At 35.5% G+C, this 23,913-nt stretch overlaps 1 protein-coding gene across 3 annotated transcripts in view; it reads right to left on the reverse strand.

Moving 5' to 3' along the window:
• The window catches only part of CSTF3 (cleavage stimulation factor subunit 3), a 70,025-nt gene that overhangs the window by 5,390 nt on the left and 40,722 nt on the right, over nt 1-23,913 (reverse strand). For 2 of the 3 annotated variants that reach the window (XM_004315965.3, XM_019948044.3), the window contains exons 4-16: nt 15,366-15,398; nt 14,538-14,635; nt 13,299-13,365; nt 13,180-13,214; nt 12,969-13,095; nt 10,910-10,987; nt 9,953-10,115; nt 7,972-8,081; nt 7,236-7,352; nt 6,899-6,973; nt 5,359-5,502; nt 4,848-4,950; nt 2,000-2,069 (exon numbers count right to left, since the gene is read on the reverse strand). In XM_004315965.3, coding sequence (XP_004316013.1) covers nt 2,000-2,069; nt 4,848-4,950; nt 5,359-5,502; nt 6,899-6,973; nt 7,236-7,352; nt 7,972-8,081; nt 9,953-10,115; nt 10,910-10,987; nt 12,969-13,095; nt 13,180-13,214; nt 13,299-13,365; nt 14,538-14,635; nt 15,366-15,398 — 1,220 coding nt within the window. Of the gene's footprint in view, nt 1-1,999; nt 2,070-4,847; nt 4,951-5,358; nt 5,503-6,898; nt 6,974-7,235; nt 7,353-7,971; nt 8,082-9,952; nt 10,116-10,909; nt 10,988-12,968; nt 13,096-13,179; nt 13,215-13,298; nt 13,366-14,537; nt 14,636-15,365; nt 15,399-16,452; nt 16,488-23,913 lie in introns of all 3 variants that reach the window. The other variant, XM_073808740.1, reaches the window with a different exon arrangement.

Consider the following 23,913-nt stretch of genomic DNA (forward strand, 5'->3'; position numbering starts at 1 on the left):
AAATATCAGTAAGGCTCATGCAGCTCAATATCAAATAAACAAACAACCCAGTCCAAAAATGGGCAGAAGACCTAAATAGACATTTCTCCATAGAAGATACACAGATTGCCAATAAACACATGAAAGGATCCTCAACATCACTAATCATTAGAGAAATGCAAGTCAAAACTACAATGAGGGCTTCCCTGGTGGCACAGTGGTTAAGAATCCACCTGCCAATGCAGGGGACACGGGTTTGAGCCCTGGTCCAGGAAGATCCCACATGCCGTGCAGCAACTAGGCCCATGCGCCACAACTACTGAGCCTGCGTGCTTCAACTACTGAAGCCCGCATGCCTATAGCCCGTGCTCCGCAACAAGAAAGGCCACCGTAGTGAGAAGCCTGCGTATCGCAACGAAGAGTACGCACAACTAGAGAAAGCCCACATGCAGCAACGAAGACCCAACACGGCCAAAAATAAATACATGAAATAAGTTAATTAAAAAAAACTTTAAAAAAAATCTACAATGAGGTATCACCTCACACCGGTCAGAATGGCCATCATCAAAAAATCTACAAACAATAAATGCTGGAGAGGGTGTGGAGAAAAGGGAACCCTCTTGCACTGTTGGGGGGAATGTAAATTGATACAGCCACTATGGAGAACAGTATGGAGTTTCCTTAAAAAACTAAAAATAGAACTATTATATGACCCAGCAATCCCACTACTGGTCATATACCCTGAGAAAACCATAATTCAAAAAGAGTCATGTACTACAATGTTCACTGCAGCACTACTTACAATAGCCAGGACATGGAAGCAACCTAAGTGTCCATCGACAAATGAATGGATAAAGAAGTTGTGGCACATATATACAATGGAATATTAGCCATAAAAAGAAATGAAATTGAGTTATTTTTAGTGAGGTGGATGGACCTAGAGTCTGTCATACAGAGTGAAGTAAGTCAGAAAGAGAAAAACAAATACCATATGCTAACACATATATGTGGAATCTAAAAAAAAAAAGGTTCTGATGAACCTAGGGGCAGGATAGGAATAAAGACACAGACATTGAGAATGGACTTGAGGACACGGGGACGGGGAAGGGTAAGCTGGGACGAAGTGAGAGACTGGCATGGACATATATACACTACCAAGTGTAAAATAGATAGCTAGTGGGAAACAGCTGCATAGCACAGGGATATCAGCTCGGTGCTTTGTGACCACCTAGAGGAGTGAGATAGGGAGGGTGGGAGGGAGACATAAGAGGGAGGAGATATGGGGATATATGTATAGCTGATTCACTTTGCTATAAAGCAGAAACTAACACACCATTGTAAAGCAATTATACTCCAAAAAAGATGTTAAATAAATAAATAAATAAATAAATGTCAGTAAGCACCTTTGTAGTAAAGTAATGCACTGAGTTCCTATTATATACTAGGTAGAGGACTATCACAAAATTCCTATACTGGTAGACATTATTGCTACTTGACAAGAACGTAAGGATTGGCAAGAGTGAGGAAATATGCCCAAGGTGTAGTTGCCTGAGCTGGAATTTGAACCCAAGACTCCAAAGCCTTACTACTTTCACTGTACCACTATACCATATTGTTCCTCCTGTAAAACTGACAGAGTCAAAACCATAAATCAGGGATATAATTTGTCAAACAAATTTTCATTTTGTCAGAGTCTTTGCTCTCGAGTAAGAAGTAAATATTTCAGAACTCTTCTCGTTTGTTCATATAAATTTCTAGGGATATATAGCAAGGTATATTAAAATATTTAATAATAAATTGCTAAGGCATCTCTCAAAATAATCCTAGTCAGTATGCAAAAATTTTTTTTAACAAATCTTAAACAGGTATGAAAATATGGCAAGGCAGGCATTTGTAAATTAAGCTTCAAGAGAGAAGGGAAATTTCTCCTGGAACGTATAGTCACAACAAGCAAATGTTCATCCCATAGACCACAATTCAAATATTAGAACCCGACCAGTAAGTTTTCAAAATGGCTTACCCAGACTTCTCAGGTGGAAGACTTCCAGATGTTAAAACTCGTTCAAACAAAACTCGAGTATTATTGTCCTCTAGGATATTAAAGAAGATTTAAAATATTTTTAAAAATTCAGTTTTATAATTAAACAATGCATTATCTCATTTAATCCTCACAAAAATCCTATGCAGAGAGATCTAACTATTATCACACCCAATATTTATAGATGAGGAAGCTTGAGGTTCAAAAAGATGAAGTGAGTTGATGTGGCTCACAGTTACTGAGTAACAGAGCCGTAACTAGAAGCCAGGTCTTTTTACCTCTAGTTTAGCCCTCCTTCTATAGTATAGTGTAGTTGTAATGTCAAACAATTTATAAGTGTGATATCTGAATCGGGTATCTCATTTTTTTTTAAATAATGAAAATTGCATACTTGTTGACATTATAAGCATCAAACTATTGATATTTTTTAAATACACTGAATGTGGAGGATGACAAGCTCAAATTTAGATATTTGATTTTCTTATTTTGCAGTACCAGGACTACTCTATATTTAACTACTTTAAATTCTTATATAGGTACCATATCTAGATTGGTAGATAAATATGCAAATGGAAAATGAATAAGAATGGTCACCAGAGGTGGATTAAAATTTAAGAGTCTCGGGAGGTCTGTAGTTGGAAGTGGAAAATGACACTTCTTGCTAAGCTCTAAGGGATCTATTAAAATTTAAGAATCTAGTAGTAAATTTACTAACACTCTTTGAACTGCATATTTTAAATGGGTGCATTTATGGTATATAAATTATGCCTCAATAAAACTGTTAAAATCCAACAGAGTAGTTGGCTTTTACTGCCGCAGGGCAGTTATTCAGTTTTACTACATGTCCATAATATGCAAAGTCAAACCAAGAGATTACATGTATTGAACCAAAGAAGATGGCACCATATTCATGGCTTTCATCTTCAACTTAACATACTGTACTTAAAGAAATAAGTAAATCCTGCATTTTATTCTTTTAGCTTTATTCCAAGCTTTGCTCCAGACACACTTTTTGCCATTCCACATAACTTTCCACTGCTTATTACATGCTGTGTTCTCCTGGAATAACGCATTTTCCTGTATCTTTAGGAAAACGATTACTTATCCTTCAAGACCCATCTCATCCTGCCTTCTCTCACCCTCTAGAACAGCACTATCCAATAATTTAAATTTGCTGCTAGCCACATTTAAAAGAATAAAAACAAACAAAAACAAAAAAAAAATAAAAATATAAAAACAGGTGAAATTAATTTTATTTTATTTAACCTAAATATCTAAATTATCATTTCAACATGTAATCAATGTGAAAAATTATTAAGATATTTTACATTTCTTTTCTACTATCTCTTTGAAGTCAGTATGTATTTTAACTTACACCACATCTCATTTTGGCCTAGCCACAATTCAAGGGCTCAAAACTTAGTAGTCTAGTGGCTACCATAATTGCATAGCACAGCTCTGGAACTTAGATTACACGCTCCTCTCTGTGCTTCCAAAGTAATTCATTCAGGGCTCTATTACAGAATTTAGCACATGCTTTTCATGACTGCCACCATCAGCTTAAATAGTTAACGTTTATTGTATGCTTACCACATTCCATATATAAGTCAAATACATGCAAAAGTTCATTTAATTATCTCAACAGTCCAATGAAAGGTACTCTTATTATAACCATTCTGCAGATGAGAAATCTGAAACACCATTATACACCTAACCCCAGAATTTATGCCACAATTAAGAATCAAATGATGATGCAATTATGTTTACACATCTGATTTCCCCAGGAGAATACTCTGAGGGTAACAATGGAGTCCTATTCTTGTATTTCCAGACCTTACTAACCAAAGCTACTGAATAAATGATGGGTTGATGAATAAACAAACTAAGACACTGATTTTAGAAGATGATAATGCTGACATCAGAGTTCATCCTCAATTTTAGAGTAAAATATTGTACATCTTAGTAACTATTCTAAAAAATCAAGCAAAACAATATAAAACTGGTAAGGAACATTCATTTCATACAAGAAAATTATATGAAAATTTTCTTTAGCCTCAGCTCAAAAGTCTTAAATGCTCCACTGTCTCACTTTTTGGAGTTAAGCCCTTTTCCAGAAAGTAGAATCACTAAGCTGAAATATAAAATCATGTTTAAGTTTTATTCTTTTCTACTATTTAGGTATACAGAATGCTACATTTTTCTAAAATATCATTAAAATCACTAATATTTACCTGTGATATCTAATTTACATCTAATTATTTACATGGCACATAATTTCATATTTCTTTCTTAAATCAGTTTTTAAACCAGATCATTTTTAGTCAAGAAATTACATATCCTGGACTGTGGTTAACTACACTAAATAAGATACATACATAAATATACAGATCCTCTAGCCTAGTGCCTGGTATAAGGTAGGAACTCAATAAAAGATGGTCATTATTATTACAACAAAATAGGAAAATAAAGATGCTTATAAACATAATGTTTCCTTTGAAATATCTTCCCCAGTAGCCTCAAAGCAGTTTACTACTTGGGCATCTTTGAGTTTTCGTGGCTAGAGATTTGTGGCTTTACCCTATTACTGTTGGGACTTTGATGCTAAATTAAAGACCATTCTGCAGAATCAAAAGGCATCAACCATTATACAATAAGTATAAATTCATAGTTGACAGGCCACAAATATTTGAGTGCCTATCAAGTGCCTGGTTCTGGTGTGATGACAGAATATAATACACTTGAGAAAGAAAAAAACCCAGCAACATAATTTCAGAGAATGACATTGATGGTTTAATATTAAGTAACCATTACAGATCTAGAATCTACTTACCATTGAGGTGAGAAAGATAGTCAATATAGGCCAGGACATATTCTGGAATGTCTCCATATTTCTTTAGCCCCAGCTCAAAAATCTTAAAGGCAACAGATTTGTCCTAGAAGTAGAGAGGAAACTACTGATTTCCATGCAGTGTCAGACAAGATACTCAAAGAATATTAAAACTATAACATCTAAATATGACAAGGTATATTAAGAATTAAAATGGAGATTAAAATTATGTTAAGTAAAAATTACAGAGCTAAAAACCATTCAAGGGGATTCAGATTCATAAATATGGAGTTTAATAAGGTATAAACTAACAGGCAGAGTAGCCCCCACTCGCTGCAGCTGGAGAAAGCCCACGTGTAGCAAAGAAGACCAACGTGGCCAAAAAACCAGATAGATATAAATAAATAAATAAATAATAAAACTTAATGACAGAAATTAGGACTGCATTTCTTTTAATTAATTTATCTCATATGAAGGAAATTATTTTATCTTTATATTTTATTTGAGGACTTACCTTACTACAATAATACTCCATGAGTGCTGCAGTAACATAGACATGGTGGCGGGTTCTGGTATCTTCTCTTGCTTTTTTAAATATCATTCTTCCAGATTTAATACCTTCTGCTCTTCTTGCAAATTTCATATATTGGATATATACCTACACAAAAAAAGTATTTGTTTTCTACAGACTAGGCAAAACGTGAACACTGTAGCATCCCATACAGGTTCACCTTACTTCAGTACTAACACGTTTTGCTGTATAAGGAAGCAATTTTGAATACTTGAGAAATAAAAAAGATTATAGATAGTGTACTATTTAAATCCACAAGCAAATTTTTTCTGGTATTAAAGACGTGCAAATTAGTATTTTAATTGAGATATAATTCACATAGCACAAAATTCACCCTTTAAATGTATAATTTAATGATTTTTAGTATGTTCACAAGGTTTTGCAGTCATCACAATTATCTAATTCCAGAACATGCAAATTAAATCTTAAGGAAGGAATAAAAGTGAAAATACTAGAAAACGCTAGTATTTCTTGATTTATTACTTTTAAAAGCCCACTAGTCTATTTCCTAAAGACCATATAATGTAACTTTATTGATAAACTATTTGAGTCATTTTATACTTAGCACCTACAGAGTGCCCAACACATGAGTATGCAGTATTTGTTCAATGAAAAAACATCTCTGGACTGTACACAGGGTGACTATGAGCAGGGTCCTCATTTGCTCAGTTTTGATGATGTCAAACTACATTGCCCAGTTTAGACAGATGAATAGATGGATGAATGAACTATGAGTTCCTTGAGGAAAGGAATTTTACTTATGTGTCATTATACTGCTGGAATCTAGCACAGTGCATAGCACAGATCAGTTTGCTAAATGAATTTTAAAATGATGACTAAATGCAAGCAATTAGAGCAGTGGAATCCCATGATAAACAGACAAAAAAAGGAGTATAGCTGTAGTTGACTTGAGGCAGAGGGTCTAGAGCCCCACGCATCGGCCCCTCCCCTTCCCCTCCCACTGAAAGAGCTCTGCTGCACTTTTGCAGAAATTCAGGGCTTTGAAAACCACAATTACAGAGTTGAATTCAGGATAAAGTGAGTTCTTGTCCAACTGCTTCCCAGAATGTTGGTTTCTCCTGCCTCCATTTATTTAAAAAGAAATATTTATTAAGCAACAATTATGTGGTATTCAAGCCATGCTCACAAGGAAGGTGTTAGAGAAAGCCCCACTGTGGCTGGTTCATAGCGCTGCACTTACAAACAACAACAGAAGAAACGAGCAGAGAGCAGATCTGCAATTGTCGGGCTGGGAGACAGGGAAGGGGTGACTACAAGGGGGTCACATGAGGGAATTTCTGTGGGGTGATTGAAGTGTTTTGTATTTTAATTGTGATGGTTGTCCCATAACTCTATGTTATTGGTCAAGATTCATAGAACTAACAATTCAACAAAAACAGTGAATTTTACTTTATGTAAATTAATTTTTTTTTAAATTAAAGCAGACTGCAAAAGTGGGAAAGAGACTTGTAAAGTTACTTACCAAGGTGGGGTCAATATCCTCAATTGCCAGAAGTCTGTTATATATACTGTGAACTTTCTCATACTTCATGCGACTCTAAGGTGGTAGAGAAGAAGTGGATATAAATATATATTCATAAACAAGCAGCAATTGAGCTCTGAGGAATCCAGAGGCTGCACCCCACAAAGGCATCTGCTTTGAGCATAAATATATAATGAGCTAAGGACTAATAACTGTTCATTCTGCATTATCTCTGTCTTCCAAAAGTAATATGCCTGGCAAAGAAGCAGCCAGAAAAAAAATTCAGTGCTGCAGTAAAAAATCCAATTACAAGAAAGTTCTAAATATTTTAACTCACCTCTTCATAATCTGCATATGCAAAATAAAGAAGCATATTCTTCTTTAATAAAGTGCTTATGGCTCTTTCATATATATTAGCAGCTTCATCACTAAATAATTTGGCATTATTCATATCCTAGGAGAGAAAAAAGAAAGCTCACTTACAATAATTTCAATAAAGCTGAAAGAGAATAAAACACACACTCATATGTTTATACCTATGGACACATGCATTTCTGGATTCTTAAGAAATCCTAGGGACTTCCCTGGTGGTACAGTGGATAAGACTCTGTGCTCCCAATGCAGGGGGCCCAGGTTCAATCCCTGGTCAGGGAACTAGATCCCACATGCATGTCACAACTAAGAGTTCACATGCCACAACTAAGGAACCCTCCTGCTGCAATTAAGGAGCCCACGTGCTGCAACTAAGACCCGGTGCAACCAAATAAATAAATAAGTAAATAAATATAAAAAAAAAATTCCAAAGACTTTTTCCATTATTTTAACATAAAGAAGAATCATAGAAGTACTCTAAATGATTCATCACTTTAATACATTAAAGAAGAGCCACTATATTTTAATTCTGACTAAGGTAGTCTAATCATATAAGAGGGTCACTAAGATTCATAGTGACATAAGATTAAAATTTTCAATACCTACACTTCATTACCAAAATTCAGTGCTATACTTTTAGCAAATTATTGCTATATCAAAACCATGAAAAGACCAAAAGGGAGAAACAAATAAATACTCACTCCTTTCTCTGCTAACAGTTTACTTGACTGCTCAAGATACTGGGCAGCTTCATACCAAATATCAGGGTGATGGCCCAGCACAAGCAGGCACTGTTCATAAGCAAACATAACTAAGGGAAGACATTTGCAACATTCAATTAGAATAAATATTATTTACAAAACTATCAATACAAGCATCACAACTCAATTTATAGGCTAAGACAGAGCCCTCAGTAATGAATGATAATTGGAAATAAAAAAACTTCAGTGATTTCTGGCATTATCATCCACCCAAACCCCATCCATTCATCATTTATTAAATTAATATTTATTGAGTACCAACTATATGCTAGGGAATGTGAAAGACACTGTGAATATACCAGTAAATAAGACTTCCTATACTCAAGAAGTCTGCAGTATAGTGGGAAGATCGATATTAAGAATGCAGTTATGGTAAGTGATAAGTATTATGATGAGGAAAGTAGAGTGTACTCTTGAAACTTACAGCAGCAGGACTTAACATAGTTTAGAGACTCAAGAAAGGTTTCACTAAGGAACATATCTAAGTGAAACCTGAAGAAGGGGTAGAATCTGGTCAGATGAGAGAGTTAAGTATAGGCAGTAAGGACAGGAGTAGATACAAAAATGGTGTAGGCAAAGGAAACAGTACTTGCAAAGCCCTCCAGCTGAGAGAGCAAGGCAAGATTGAGGAATTTTTTTTTTTTAAGTTCCAAATTCTAGTTCTGACAGTGCCAGAGTAGCCTGTATCAGACTAACTCTCCTGAAAAAAAAAAAAAAAACATAAACTGAAAAATACAAAAAGCAACTGTTTAAAGGCACTAGAGAATGACCAAAAGAAAAAGAAACTGGAGAGGACTGAGCCCTTAAAAAATTGGAATCATACTAGGTGAGATATATATTTAATATGGCTTTTTCCCTCAAGTGCAAACCCCTATGTGTATAGTTCTGGGATAGCTAGAACTCAAGCCAAATGCTGAAGTCTTACTGGCTTGAGGTAAGTAACATGGAGCTCTGGGTTACAAGAACAGCTGGAAATTAAGGGGGAAGATCCCCCAAAAGAGAGCCACAGAAGGTGGAGGCTGAAAATCTGGGCCTAATGCCCTCAAATCTTCAACTGGCTCTAAAATAGACATACACAGGAAAGAATACAAACAGCCAGAGCAGAAAGCAAAGCTGAAAGAGCTGGATAGATATCTCATCAGCTGCCCACTGTAATGGAGACCAAGTCTGGAATCTGAGTCCCATCAAGTTAAGAGAGTCTGAGTAAACACCTTGAACTTTCCATTATATCTTGGGAGTAAAGACTATATCCCAGGACTAAGAGATTTACTGTGAGATGAAGGCCACTAACAGAGACTCATCCTAACAGTGTAAAACCAAGCCTCCACAAGGTCCAGGAGACCTGCCAGTAATTTAACTCCTTGCTAAAAGAAAACTCAACATTCTTCCGAGGAAGATAACAGAATCTAGTCTTTACTATGTATCATTTACACATCTGTACAATGTCCAAAAAATTTTTTTAAATGTCTAGACTTGTGACGAAACAAAAAATGTGACCCACAGTCAAGAGGAAAAGAAATCAACACCACAATGGCTCAGATGTTGGAATTAGCAGACGAGGATTTTATAACTATTGTTATAAAAATGTTCAAGGATATAAAGAAAAAGATAGTATTGGCCATGGAATCTTAACAGAAAAAGGAAAATTATAAAAAACATAAAAATTTCTAGAATGGAAATTTATACAACTGAAAAGTAGAATATTTGAAATGAAGAATTCACTAGATGGGCTCACCAGCATATTGGATATGATAAAGCAAAGGTCAGTGAACATGGAGACAGATCTATAGAAATTACTGAATCTGAAGAACATAAGAGAAAAAAAGACTGGGAGTAAAAAACAGCCTCAGTAACCTATGGGATAATATCAAGTGGCCTAACATACACATAATTGGAGTCCCAGAAGGGTTAGTCTTGTTACCTCTTTTAGTTATAAGAGTCTGATCTTCTGTACGAAGAGGGTTGCTCTTTTCCCACTGTATGTATTTCTTCCACATATCTACCTGCTGAGCTTCTTGAGGAGTATTCTGAGGAGGCACTGAGGGAGCATTGCGGTCCAAACCTTTCATTACTGTCTCATATTCCTAGACAACAAGTATTTAGAATTCTGTGGTAAGCTGAGGAACAACTCAGATGTATGAAATGGAGTTGATCTGTTTGGAATACTTTGTTCAAAATGCCTAGTTTTTCCAAATACTACTTTGTTAATATAACCTAAAAACTATTTAAGAGCAGGAATAAAGATAACAGAAGATTACCTACCCAAGAAGAGGTTCCCAGGACTGGGTGAACAGAACAGCCCTGGGCCCTCTCTGGAGGTGATCTAGGAAGTCACTCTTCAGGAGAGAGGAGTTGACAGATCAACATGACTGATGATCTGGTGGCACTGTTACTGCCACCTTTGGAGAAATGATCTGTCTTTTAAAATTTCAATCGTTCACAGTCTAGGCTATTTTCCCTAACTTCTAACAGTGTCAACGAATGGAAAGTTATGTACACAAGACAAAACTCGGTCCCTGAGAGCTATGTCATTAGACCACAGATTATTACAGTATTCGGATATGTATGAGCTGACAGGAGGGATGGATAACAACTACTTGATCAATTCTAAGTAGAACTTTGTCTCTATGACCTCTGTTTCTATATTTTAAAAAATAATTTCTTCCAAAATTGATTTATTCTATTTTGTCCTTTAACATGTCTGTAAAGAGGTATTTTGCTTCAAATAATCACCTGCTCAGACAACGTAATTAATTGTCATTAGTTAATACTGCTAATGATTGAAAATATTAAGAGTAATAACAGATAAAAAAAGCGCCTGTGTAAATAACATACTCACAACAAACAATATAGTAAGTGTCCTGATAGAATTCCATACCTTTGCTACCCGCCTAGCATTCATGTAATCCCTACTCCGATCTTCAATCATTTTTTTAGCTAAATGAATATTGATACCCTAAGGAAAAAAAAAAGAAAAATGCATATTATTTGAAAATTAAATATATTTTAATGTTAGCATGATATAGTATATTCATTTGCTAAATTACTTTAAAGTGTTTAAGAGGCTTTTTGGTTAGTAAAATAAAGGTTTGATCACATTATACGCTTAAGAGATGAAGGAGGCTCTGCCTATGTGTTATGAGATGGCAGTAAGTTTCCATATGTCAGGAATTTCTAAAGAGAGGGAATGATTTGGAAAGGACCAATTATTTCACATAAAATTCTACTAATAAAGAATGATATACAGGACTTCCCTGGTGGCGCAGTGGTAAGAATCCATCCGCCTGCCAATGCAGGGGACATGGGTTCAAGTCCTGGTCTGGGAAGATCCCACATGCTGCAGAGCAACTAAGCCCGTGCACCACAACTACTGAGCCCGCGTGCCACAACTACTGAAGCCTGCATGCCTAAAGCCTGTGCTCCGCAACAAGAGAAGCCACCGCAATGAGAAGCCTGCGCACCGCAACGAAGAGTAGCCCCCGCTCACTGCAACTAGAGAAAGCCCGTGCACAGCATTGGAGACCCAATGCAGCCAAAAATAAATACATAAATAAAATAAATTTTAAAAAATAAATAAAAAATAGGGCTTCCCTGGTGGCGCAGTGGTTGAGAGTCCACCTGCCGATGCAGGGGACACAGGTTCGTGCCCCGGTCCGGGAAGATCCCACATGCTGCGGAGCGGCTGGGCCCGTGAGCCATGGCCGCTGAGCCTGTGCGTCTGGAGCCTGTGCTCCACAACAGGAGAGGCCACAACAGTGAGAGGCCCGCGTAACGCAAAAAATAAAAAAATACAAATAAAATAAATAAATAAATAAATAAAAAATGCAGAGGTAGCAAGGAGACATAAACATTATCATTCATGCCGAGTAGTTCTCAAAGAGTTGTCCAAAGCTTCCTGTTCCCCAAGACCCTTTCAGAGGATCCATAAGATCAAAACAATTTTCAAACAATACTAAGACATGATTTGCCTCTCTCACAAATATACAGTGGAGTTTTTCAGAAGCTACGTGACATTCAACAGCATAGCAGATAGAATTTAGAAGCAGATATGAAAATCTGTCTTCTATTAAGCTAAATACCAAAGAGATTTGCAAAACTATGAAATAATGCCACTCTTCTCACTGAATTTTTTCTTATTTTGGAAAATATTTGTTTTAATACTATTTATGTTAAAATATAAGGAGTCTACTACTGCAAACTTTAAATGAATTAATAAATATCTTGAAACTTTCTCAGTTTTAATTCCAATATGCTAAATATTCATAGGTAAAAGCCACATTAAAATTAAAAGTTCTTTGCGGTCTTTAATACTTTTTAAAATCCCAAGACCAAAATGTTTGAGAACCACTGCTCATGCCTATGAGGGAACAGTTTCAATACCCTACATAGTTCTTCCAAATCACAGTGGACATGTGAGGAACTTTCTTTTAAAGATAGAGCTTACTTGGCATGTATGTTTACATAATGGGCTTATTAGTTCAGTTTGTTAAATCATTTTCTTATGAGACGAAGATCTTGGACCACAGCCCTACATCTCACAATTACAAGGGAATAATCACATCACTGTAACCAGGTGAAAGAGGGGCATTGCAACTCATCATTACTACTAGAAAAGCAGTTCTAAAAAGGAACTGTTTCATAAGAGATCAGTGGCAACATGTGTGTGTATGACTGTGTGGATATGGTTTAGCACTGATTAAAAATGGTTTGGTAAGAATTATAATTCTCCCAGAGTATTCTCTAAAAATAACTCAACAGTAAAATGAGACTCTCGAAACATTAGGAATGGTTCTTTCATTACAATCAATATGAAAACAAACGTATGCAGCACTGATATCCAGATACCTGATATTAGAAAGGCTAGCCTCCACAAATCCACAGTGCATAAAAATTTAAATGGCTTGGTCATAATAATAAATTACTGTGGCCTAATTTACCTCTTCATACTTGTTATAGTCTCTCCACAGTTGTTCAATGTTGATCATGGGATTAACACAACCTCGTTGATAAACTCTTCGAACAGCTGTTATTCTCTGATTTTCTGCATAAGATCCAACAGCTTCCCTGGCATTGGGTAAGAAATGCCATCAATTATATTATAGCTAAATCAACTGTTCACACAGAAAATAAAACTATAAAAATACTTACACGCCTTTTAAGAAATTGATGTAATCCACCCAAATCTAAGAAATAAAATAAAATGTTAGTATCTTTCTTAGTAGTTTCAAATTTTTTAAATGTATGTATTAAAAAAAATTTAACTCTACCTGATAAGACATAATTTCCATTCCAATTTTATCCAGTGCAAAGTCATATGCTTGGGCCATTTTTTCTCTGAAATAAACGTGAAAGACATGTTTCTTATAGAAAAAATTGCATGTTATTAAAATGTATCTACAGCTAAAACATAATCATGATTTCTGATCATATGATCAGAACAGCATTTAAACCGCTTATACAAACAAAATGTAAAGACATCTTTGCAAGTATAAAAACAAAATATAAAGACTAAGTTCTTTTGTGTTTAGCTTGTCAATGTCATTATGTACTTTGTTTCTTTTACCTACTACTTGTAAGCTTATCAAAGATAGAGGCCATGTTTTATTTATCTTTATATCATTTATTAATTTTTTAAGACTTTTTTTTGATGTGGACCATTTTTAAAGTCCTTATTGAATTTGTTACAATATTGCTTCTGTTTTATGTTTTGGTTTTTTGGCCACGCATGTGGGATCTTAGCTCCCCGACCAGGGATCAAACCTGCACCCCCTGCATTGGAAGGCAAAGTCTTAACCACTGGACCATCAGGGAAGTCCCCTCTTTATAGCCTTTAAATTGCCTAATCTTACATGTAGAAGATTCAAATGGGGAAATATCTGGTTCTTTGATTAAGAAGGTAAGTTATGTCTAAAGATCTATTAGCTCTGACATAAAATTTAGGGAGAAAGAACTTCTTCAGTGTAAGATAATAATAATGAAGAAAAGAAAAACAAAGATAGAATTCTGGTTATAGAAATAATCTGCCTATTTGTCATATACAAAAACAGCATTTGAGAAGGTCCATTATTTAGATTCAACAAAGATAGATAGGTGGGGGTAAGTCCTAGTGAGGAGGTCAACTATACAACAATACCATTGTCAAAGATGCCTTGGAATACTTAAGTAGCATATTACAATGTAACCTGCCAGGAGTGGTGCCATGACAAGTAATAAGATGCTTTTTATTAAAGTTTGTCAACAAGCCTGTCAACAAAGTGCTTTGGAGTTGCAAATGTACAGTGTTTCAATATAGAAGAGGGCTTGGATGATTCAATTCTCCAGAATAAATCTAATGCCAGTGGCTTTCTTTGAAGCATTTTTTTCCATGGTTTACTTACTTCTCAGAGAATCCTGACTTTTCAAATCTTAAGTTGCTTCACCCTCTGGAGTTAAGAGGTGTGAGTTTCTATGGGATTGACTGTGTGCCTCGGGATGACTTGCATTCTTAAGCTCCTGAGTTAACTTACTTGTAACTTGGTAGTTTACCCTTGGTTTCTCGGACATATGAAAGATAACACTTCCATAAGTCAATGTGCAAAACCTTCATAAGGCATCTCTGAAATAGCTGTAAATACAATAAAATATTATCAGAATCCACAGTTAAATAAATTTCACATGTACATAGCTGAAATGAAACATTAAAGAAACAAATTCAGCTCCTTTCATAAATTTATCTTCTTACAAATAGATGTCAAATAACAACTCCCTCTATTTTGTTTAGATAATCAAAATCATTCTCATAATTTTGGTCAGCAGAGTCTAATTATTTTCTTTTCCAAAATTTTATTTTATTTTTAAAAATTTATTTATTTTTTTATTTTTGTGTTGGGTCTTCATTGCTGCGTGCAGGCTTTCTCTAGCTGCAGTGAGCAGGGTTACTCTTTGTTGCCGTGTGCAGGCTTCTCATTGCGGTGGCTTCTCTTGTTGCAGAGCACAGGCTCTAGGCACACAGGCTTCAGTAGTTGTGGCTCACGGGCTGTAGAGCACAGGCTCAGTAGTTGTGGCACACACAGGCTTAGGTGCTCCGTGGCATGTGGGATCTTCCCAGACCAGAGCTCGAACCTGTGCCCCCTGCATTGGCAGGCGGATTCTTAACCACTGTGCCACCAGGGAATTCCCCCAAGATTTTATTATGAACATTTTCAAGCATACAAAAGGGCTGAATAAGTACAATGAACTCCTATATAATCACTAGCTAGATTCAACAATTGTTAACATTTTACTGTATTTGCCTTATATACGTTAAGTCCTAAATTAAACTTCAGCATACATTCAAAATATTTAAGAGGACTCACCTTTTCGACCTTGTCATAATTTTTAGCTTTAATCTGCAGAGAAACAGAGAAAAATATAGAATTAACACCATTCTTTTTAGAGTACTATCACTATCTCTGAGTGTTTTGATTAAGCTTGTAAATTCATTTCTACACTTTCCTATTTAATTCTGCCTTTTGAAAATAACAAATAGAAGTTTGAACCCAATATGGATAATATGCATTATAAATATGCCTTACATAAATTAATTCTATACGGAAAAATTTTTATAAGCTCATTTATGTTGAACTTTTGTGAATTTAAAATTTTATAAAACAGTCACAAGATGAATAAATATAAACAAGGCATACTTGAATAGGGCTTTAAGTATCTAATGAAGACAAACTTAAAGCTTTATTTTCCCTGAATAGCTACTACTAGAACAATCTGAGTAGGGTAGCAAAAAAGATTTGTGAATTTTGACTACAAATAAATTTTAATCACTCAGTCAATTTACTATACTCCAGGCGCTGTGCTAGGCACTGGGGCTACCACAGTGAACAAAACATGCATAGTCTGCCTATGTCCTCATAGAGCTTACAATTTTACAGGGAAAACAAGTGTCAAGATGGGGGAACTACAGGGTGCTATGGGAGCATTTAGGAGGAGCATAAAACTCAGACTTATGGGGTTGCAAAAGATGTCCTGGAAGAAGTGAAGATGTTAAGAATGAGGTGTGAGGTCAGAATGGCTATCATCAAAAAGCCTACAAACAATAAATGCTGGAGACGATGTGGAGAAAAGGGAACCCTCCTACACTGTTGGTGGGAATGTAAATTGGTGCAGCCACTATGGAGGACAGTATGGAGGTTCCCTTAAAAATTAAAAATAGGGCTTCCCTGGTGGCGCAGTGGTTGAGAGTCCGCCTGCCGATGCAGGGGACACGGGTTCATGCCCCGGTCTGGGAGGATCCCACATGCCGCGGAGCGGATAGGCCCGTGAGCCATGGCCGCTAGGCCTGCGCGTCCGGAGCCTGTGCTCCACAACGGGAGAGACCACAACAGTGAGAGGCCCGCGTACCGCAAAAAAAAAAAAAAAAAAAAAAAAAAACATTAAAAATAGAGCTACCATATGATCCAGCAATCCCACTCCTGAGCATGTATCTGGAAAAGACGAAAACTCTAATTTGAAAAGGTACATGTACCCTAATGTTCACAGCAGCACTATTTACAATAGTCAAGACATAGGAGCAACCCAAGTGTCTATCAAGAAACAAATGGCTTAAGAAGATGTGGTATATATATATATACAATGGTATATTACTCAGCCATAAAAAAGAATGAAATATTGCCATTTGCAGCAACATGGATGAACCTAGAGAATATACTAAGTGAAGTAAGTCAGAGAAAGACAAATATTATATATCACTTATATGTGGAATCTAAAAAATAATACAAATGAATCTATATACAAAACAGAAACAGACTCAGAGACATAGAAAACAGACTTATGATTACCAAAGGGGAAAGGGAAGGGGAAAGGGATAAATCAGGAGTATGGGATTAACAGATACAAGTTACTATACATAAAATAGATAAGCAATAAGGATTTACTGTATAGCACAAGAAACTATATTCAATATCTTGTAATAACATATTATAGAAAATAATCTGAAATGTATATATATATACACACACACACACACTTTGCTGTACGCTTGAAACTAACACAATATTGTAAGTCAATTCAATTTTAATTAAAAACAGAGTTGTTAGACTGGTAAAGAAAGGGAGGAGTTATTCCAGGCAGAAGGAGTTGCATGTGCGAAGACAAAGGTTAAATAAATACTATTAGAATTCCCTTTTTTTGAGTATTTTCATCAGAAGGTAGGTGGGGTTAGTTATCCAATTGTGATATGTCAGCAAATCTTTGTATCAGCTTGATAGGTGAATAATTGGACTGCTTAGAGAAACCTTGGCTTGTGGTCCTTTTCAATCAGTAGTATAGATAAATTTTCCCACTGCTTTCTGGCTTAAGGTGAGGCAGATCGGAACTCTGGTAACAGGCTCTTTTTCTTTTGCTGATTACTTGCTCTTTCTCTCTGTAACTTGTAAGATTTTACCCTTGATCTTCAGAGTTCATACACTGTAACAGGATTTGCTTAAATATAGGTCTTTGCTCTTTGAGGCAGTTTAGTCAAGGCTCTGGAGTCAAATCTCTTGGGTTCACTTTTTGACTATACACTTAACCATTTTTCCTCTTCTGAATTAGGGGGGATAATAGTACCTATTTTGTAGGGCTATTGTAAGGACTCAATGAGTTAATAAATGGAAAGCCCTTAGAACACTGCCTAGCAGAGTGAGAACTTAGTAATTGACATTTATTATTTCCATGAATTCTGCCAAGGACTCAGCATGCCCTTTGAAGCTAGTCGTGTCTTTCAGCTCGAGACTCTTCCTGTTTTTTAAATTATTGCCTCTCTTCAATCTGTTCCTTTTTTTTCCTTATTGAACTCCTATTATACACATTAGGTCTACTTCTTCTATCCTCAAAATCTGTTATTTTTACCCTTTCTTTGCCTTTTGGCTCTAAGTTTAAAAATACTTCTTCCGGGCTTCCCTGGTGGCACAGTGGTTGAGAGTCCGCCTGCCGAAGCAGGGAACACGGGTTCATACCCCGGTCCGGGAAGATCCCACATGCCGCAGAGCGGCTGGGCCCTTGAGCCATGGCTGCTGAGCCTGCGCGTCCAGAGCCTGTGTTCTGCAACAGGAGAGGCCACAACAGTGAGAGGCCCGCGTACCGCAAAAACAAACAAACAAAAAACCAAGAAACTTCTTCCATTAGATTCTCTAGGCCACAAATTTAAGTCTCCATGTTATCATTTTCCTCCAGTTGACCTATTGCTGTAGTTGGTTCAAAAATAATGGCTTTTGGCGCCAGAGGTTTTTTTATTTTTTTAAATACTGCACTTTCAATCTCACTGTGCTCCTATGATTTTGTTCAAGTTATTTTCTCTCTCCTCTAGCAGCTCTATTTTGCTGGGGGCCTGTCCCAACAGCTTGTTTATATTCCTTTCTTGTTGCTGGCTCCTTAGATATGCAGTTATTTCTTCCATCTATTCCCTGAGCTCAGAGTTGGCAGTCCCAGTGTTGTAGTTGACCCTTCTCTACCACGAGAGCTGTGTAGCAGGTGTAAACAGCAAGTTGGCTGTTGGTAGTCTTCTGACAAAAAAACAGAGAGAAATCTTTGCTCAAGAGTAGGGAGGACTCAGCCTGCCAGTGTGGCTCTTTTTTGGTTTCCTGGAGGCCAGGCTGATGTCAACATTCCTCTGGGGCAGAAAGACAGTGGAAGGGTGCCAAGTATTTCTGAGTCAGTTTTTTATTCTTTGTCCTAGGCACTCCACCAGCCCTGTTCTTCGAGACTGCAATAGAATCTGAGGTTTCCTTGCATCCAGCTGCTTGGCTCAGTAAATAGGTTGAGTTGAGAGTAGAAGTGAAGTAAGACAAATTCAAGTCACCAGATTCCCAAGTGTAGATGACAGATTATATACAGTTCTTACAACTGGCCAGGAAAACCGAAACTATTCTTTGGGATAATTGGCAAAGCATATGAATAGGCAATTCCTAGAAAAGAAAATGTAAATGGTTAAAAATAATAAGTGTTAAAAATAACACTGTTGGTGGGAATGTAAACTTGTGCAACCGCTGTAGAAAACAGTATGGAGTTTTCTCAAAAAACTAAAAATAGAATCATATGATCAGAAATTCCACTCCTGGGTATATATATCCAAAAAAACTAAAAATACTAATTTGAAAATATACATGCACCCCAATGTTCATAGCAGCATTATTTATAATTGCCAAGATATGTATGCAACCTAAGTGTCCATCAACAGAATGGATAAAGAAGATGTGGTAAATATATACAATGGAATACCACTCATTCATGAAAAAGAACAAAATTTTGCCATTTACAGCAACATGGATGGACTTGGAGGGCATTATACTAAGTGAAATAAGACAGAGAAAGACAAATACTGTATGATATCACTTACATGTGGAATCTAAAAAATACAACAAACCAGTGAATATAACAAAAAAGAAGCAGACTCACAGATATAGAGAACAAACTAGTAGTTACCAGTGAGGAGAGGGAAGAGGGGGAGGGGCAATATAGGGGTAGGGGATTAAGAGGTACAAACTATTAGGTACAAAACAAGCTACAAGGATATAGTTACAACATGGGGAATATAGCCAATATTTTATAATAATTATAAATGGAGTATAATCTTAAAAATTGTGAATCACTATATTGTACACCTGTAACTTATATAACATTGTAAGCAACTATACTTCAATAAAAATAAATGCCTCCATTTAAAGCCCATTTTATATATATATATATAATTTATATATATATAATTTATATAATATATATATATATATAATTATACACAATTTTGCAAAGATTACTAGAACTTGCTCATATCTTATCTATTACATTAAAAGTAATGTTATGTAAGTTTAAATAACAGGGGTCTTAAAAAATTATCTTTAGGGAATTCCCTGGTGGTCTAGTCGTTAGGACTCCACTTCCACTGCAGGGGGCGTGGGTTCCATCCCTGGTCAGGGAATTAAGATCCCTCAGGCCACAGGCCGTGGCCAAATACAAACAAACAAAAAATTATTTTTAGTCTTTGGTTCTCTAACTTGCAAACAATCATCTCAGGTGATTGTTAAAAATGTAGATTTCTGGCTTTTATAAACAGGAATCCGAAGTTATCCTAATGCGAAAAAGTTTTTAAGTGGTTGGAAATATACCAAAAAATGAACAATTTATATGTTAGTGTGATGGAATGATTGTTTTTTCCAAAGCTTCTAATAACACGGTATATTATTTTTGTAATTAAAAAAAATCATTCCAAGAAAAAATTTAGGATAATTTTAATATTTATCCTTCGATATATCTATTTATCATCAAAATTTGTCATACAACTGCAATATGAATGAATCATTTGAATTTTACCAAAATATGAAAAGTTGTGGTGGAGAAAAAGGACTAAATTTTAAAAAATTGTCAGCTGGGAATTTCCTGGCAGTCCAGTGGTTAGGACGCCTCGTTCTCACTGGGTTTGGTCCTTGGTCAGGGAACTAGGGTCCCACCAGCCACGTGGCCAGGCCAAAAAAAAAAGAGAAAATAAAAAATAAAATTGTCAACTTCCTAATATTTTCATTTTATAAAGGGAGAAGACAGTTGGAATTCTAGCAAGATTAATTAAACTTTAAATTTAATTAAATTCAAATGACTAGTTATTTGGGGGAGAGTGAAAACAAGTATAACACTGAACAAACACAGATCTGTTCCTAACTTTTGAACACTTCCTATGTCTAGTTGTTTGTTAACTTCCACAATTACTTCCCAAGCATTAACTAAACATTGTCTTTTGAAACTAAAACTATCCTCTGGGCAGTTATTGGAACTAATGATCATTTACAGCAGATTATTTAATTTTTAAAAGTAAACATTGTCAGAAAAGTCTAAAAAAACCTGTGGTAATGTTCATTTATAACATAGTTTAGATTAGCTATACCTTTTACCTGGAACATTTTTATATGAAGATCTAAAGAAGCCACAATATTTCACTGCTCAAAAATAAGTTTTTCATAGCTGCTGTTAAGAACATATTTTAATATTTCATTGAACAATTTATAAAATGGCAGTATAAATGTCTATAATTATCGCTAGCATTTTTCTTATCAGAGAAATAAACCTCTACATATCAACAGCATTTTGGCTGATTTCCTCAAATTCATTTTTTTTTTCTTATGATATAGCTTGGGGAAAATAACCCCACCAAATCCCATAACATCAGAACTTTTTAATGTTATTTTTTAAATTATCAAGTATAAGAATAATTAATAAGCAACTGTATAATTTATTTTGAATGGTTCAAAAATACATTTGACAAGTGACCCCAACTGGCAAGATGACTCTAGAGAGGAAAGTAAATTAGCAAACCAATCTAAAGAAAAAGTAAGTCTCTATATATTTTGTTTAGGTTTTCACATAATAACCATTTGGGGCAAGTCCATACTTGTGTTTTAAGACACTACTGGTCCACACAGCAGAGGCAGAGCTAGGCCCCATCTCAAGCGAGTTAACATGGCAGTTGCTTAGGACAAATGTGATGAATAACTGAATTAATCATAAACCCGCATTCTTAATTTGTCCCCTACATCTTTTCTACTCTAAAGCACAGCACATGCGCTTTAGTGGAATTTAGGACAACCAATTTAAATTAAGTTTGAGCTGCAGAAGCTGCCTGATTCTGCTTCTCTTATTATCCAAAAAGCTCAGCCCCAATCCTGAAACCTGAAAGCAAATGGAATCCTAAATACAAACCCCATCTTCCATTAATTTACTTTTTCACTACTCTTTTCTGTTTTCAATCCGCTATGCCTTGGAAATTATCTTAGAAAATTACAAAATGTAAGCAGATTTAATGAATTTGGGAAACATTGAGGAATGAACTCTAAGATCAAACAACAGATTTTTAAGTTGCCAGAGAAGCTGCAGAAAATTTTCCTTTCCACCCAGTCCCAATTTTAAAGTAAAGGTATCAGGAGAGGAGTATCTGCCAGTAAATTCATTTTTATTCAACAAATAATTGTGTGCCTATGTGGCAGGCTCTTTTCTATCTCTAGAGATACAGTGGTGGATTAAACTAAGTTTTATAGTTCATGGAGTTATATTTTAGTGAGGGAGTCAGATAAATAAACTAGGTAGTTTAAAATGTTTGCTTATCTATGCTTCCTAATTTTTCCTATAATATACTGTACTATTTCCATAATTTTCCTATTAAATGTAGTTACAAATGTATGCCTACATACACATACACGGATTTACATTTAACAGATTGGCCAAAACCATGTTGTTGTCCCATAAATTTCCAGTTCCTCAAGGTACTTAAAATGTGCACAGAAATAACATTTGTTAAATATGAGTGTAAAGTATAGACCATTTATAGTCTCAGTATGATTGACATTAAAATGTGTTAATCGAAAATATGATTATCTTCAGTTTTGGATTAAATTTATGTTCATTTTGATTCTTTGTACTAACCAAATTATGTATTAATTAATCTACTTTTCTGAACCAACTAAAAAGTATTTGTAGCATGTTTAGGATTTACCAAGTAGATATGGGAATATGGACCTGAACTCTATCAAAGAGCTTATAATCTAGTTAGAATCATAAAATTATTGGAAAGAACACAGGACTAAATTTAAATTATTTTCTACTTGTGCCATGTCTTATAAAATCCAGAGGAACAGGCGTTCCATGCAAATTAGAGTTACCAAGGAAAAGTTTTATTGTTCAGATGGAATCCTGGCCATTAATGAGAAAAAGTTTCTGTAAATTCGTGAAATAACATGAGTTTCTGTAGAACAGTGAAAACACTCACACAAGAAAGAATAGGTATTAGGAAAATAGGTTAGCTAATTGTGGTGGAGGTCCATTACAGGAGGCCTAAAAAGCCAAGCAGAGTTTAAATCTGATACACAAAAATTGGCTATCACACAATAAGGAAAGTACAGAAACTATGGCTCATCTGTGTGTGGGCGGGGGCGGTTTGAGGGGGTAAAGGTAGGAAAGAAGACAGAGGTGGCTTTCAATGCCATGGAATGAGGCAAGCAGCCACTAGCTGAGAGAATAGCTAAGAGGCTGTTGCTATCATCCTTAAGTGGGATAATAGTGGCCTGGGCTTGGGAGAGGGAGAACAGGGAGAGCAAAACAGTAATATAGAGCAAAAAACAATAGTCATTTTTTCATGGGAACGAAAATGGAAAATGTTATAGTAGTTGCTGCTCAATAAAGTTTACTTTTTATTACATTTGCGATGACCATAAATTCAGGTAGAAACTGTTTACAGTTAGGAGATAAGGTATTGGTTTTCAAATAAGACAGTGGGATTAAAGATGTACATTTGAGTCACTTGTTTAAAAAAAATTTATATATACCTAGAGCATGTAATACCTAAGGCATTAAGTATATTCTCTGAAGAAGAGAATACACAGACAAGCAAAGATTAATTTCTCAAAAATTATCCATTATTCAGGCAGAGAAAAGGAAAAGAACTCCAAAGAGTACTTGAGATAAGAGAAAAAGGATAAAAACCACATCAGAGAAGTCAAAGACCATTATAAGAAAAAGACGTGGTGGATGGTGGGATAGGCCACAGGTCAAAAAGAACTCTGGGTATAGGAAAGATCCATGGATCTGAAAATAAGAAAATTATTGCTTATCTATTACAAATTTAAATTTAAAAGCTGAAACAATTCAACTTCTTAGAAGTTGAAATCAATGACAAAATACTGCTAATACCAACAGCATTTATTAAATACTTAAGGTATGTAAGCACTACTCTAAGAGTTTATATGTATTAACTCATTCAATCCTTAGAACAACACTCAAGTAAAGTTACTATTATTATTTACTACTTAAAGATGACAAAACTGAGGAAGGTTTAGTAAGTTGCCCAATATTGCACAACTGAGCTCGTAGCTATTACACTACATTGCTCTTTAG

Source organism: Tursiops truncatus, chromosome 8 (assembly GCF_011762595.2).
Source record: "Tursiops truncatus isolate mTurTru1 chromosome 8, mTurTru1.mat.Y, whole genome shotgun sequence".
Classification (NCBI taxonomy): domain Eukaryota; kingdom Metazoa; phylum Chordata; class Mammalia; order Artiodactyla; family Delphinidae; genus Tursiops; species Tursiops truncatus.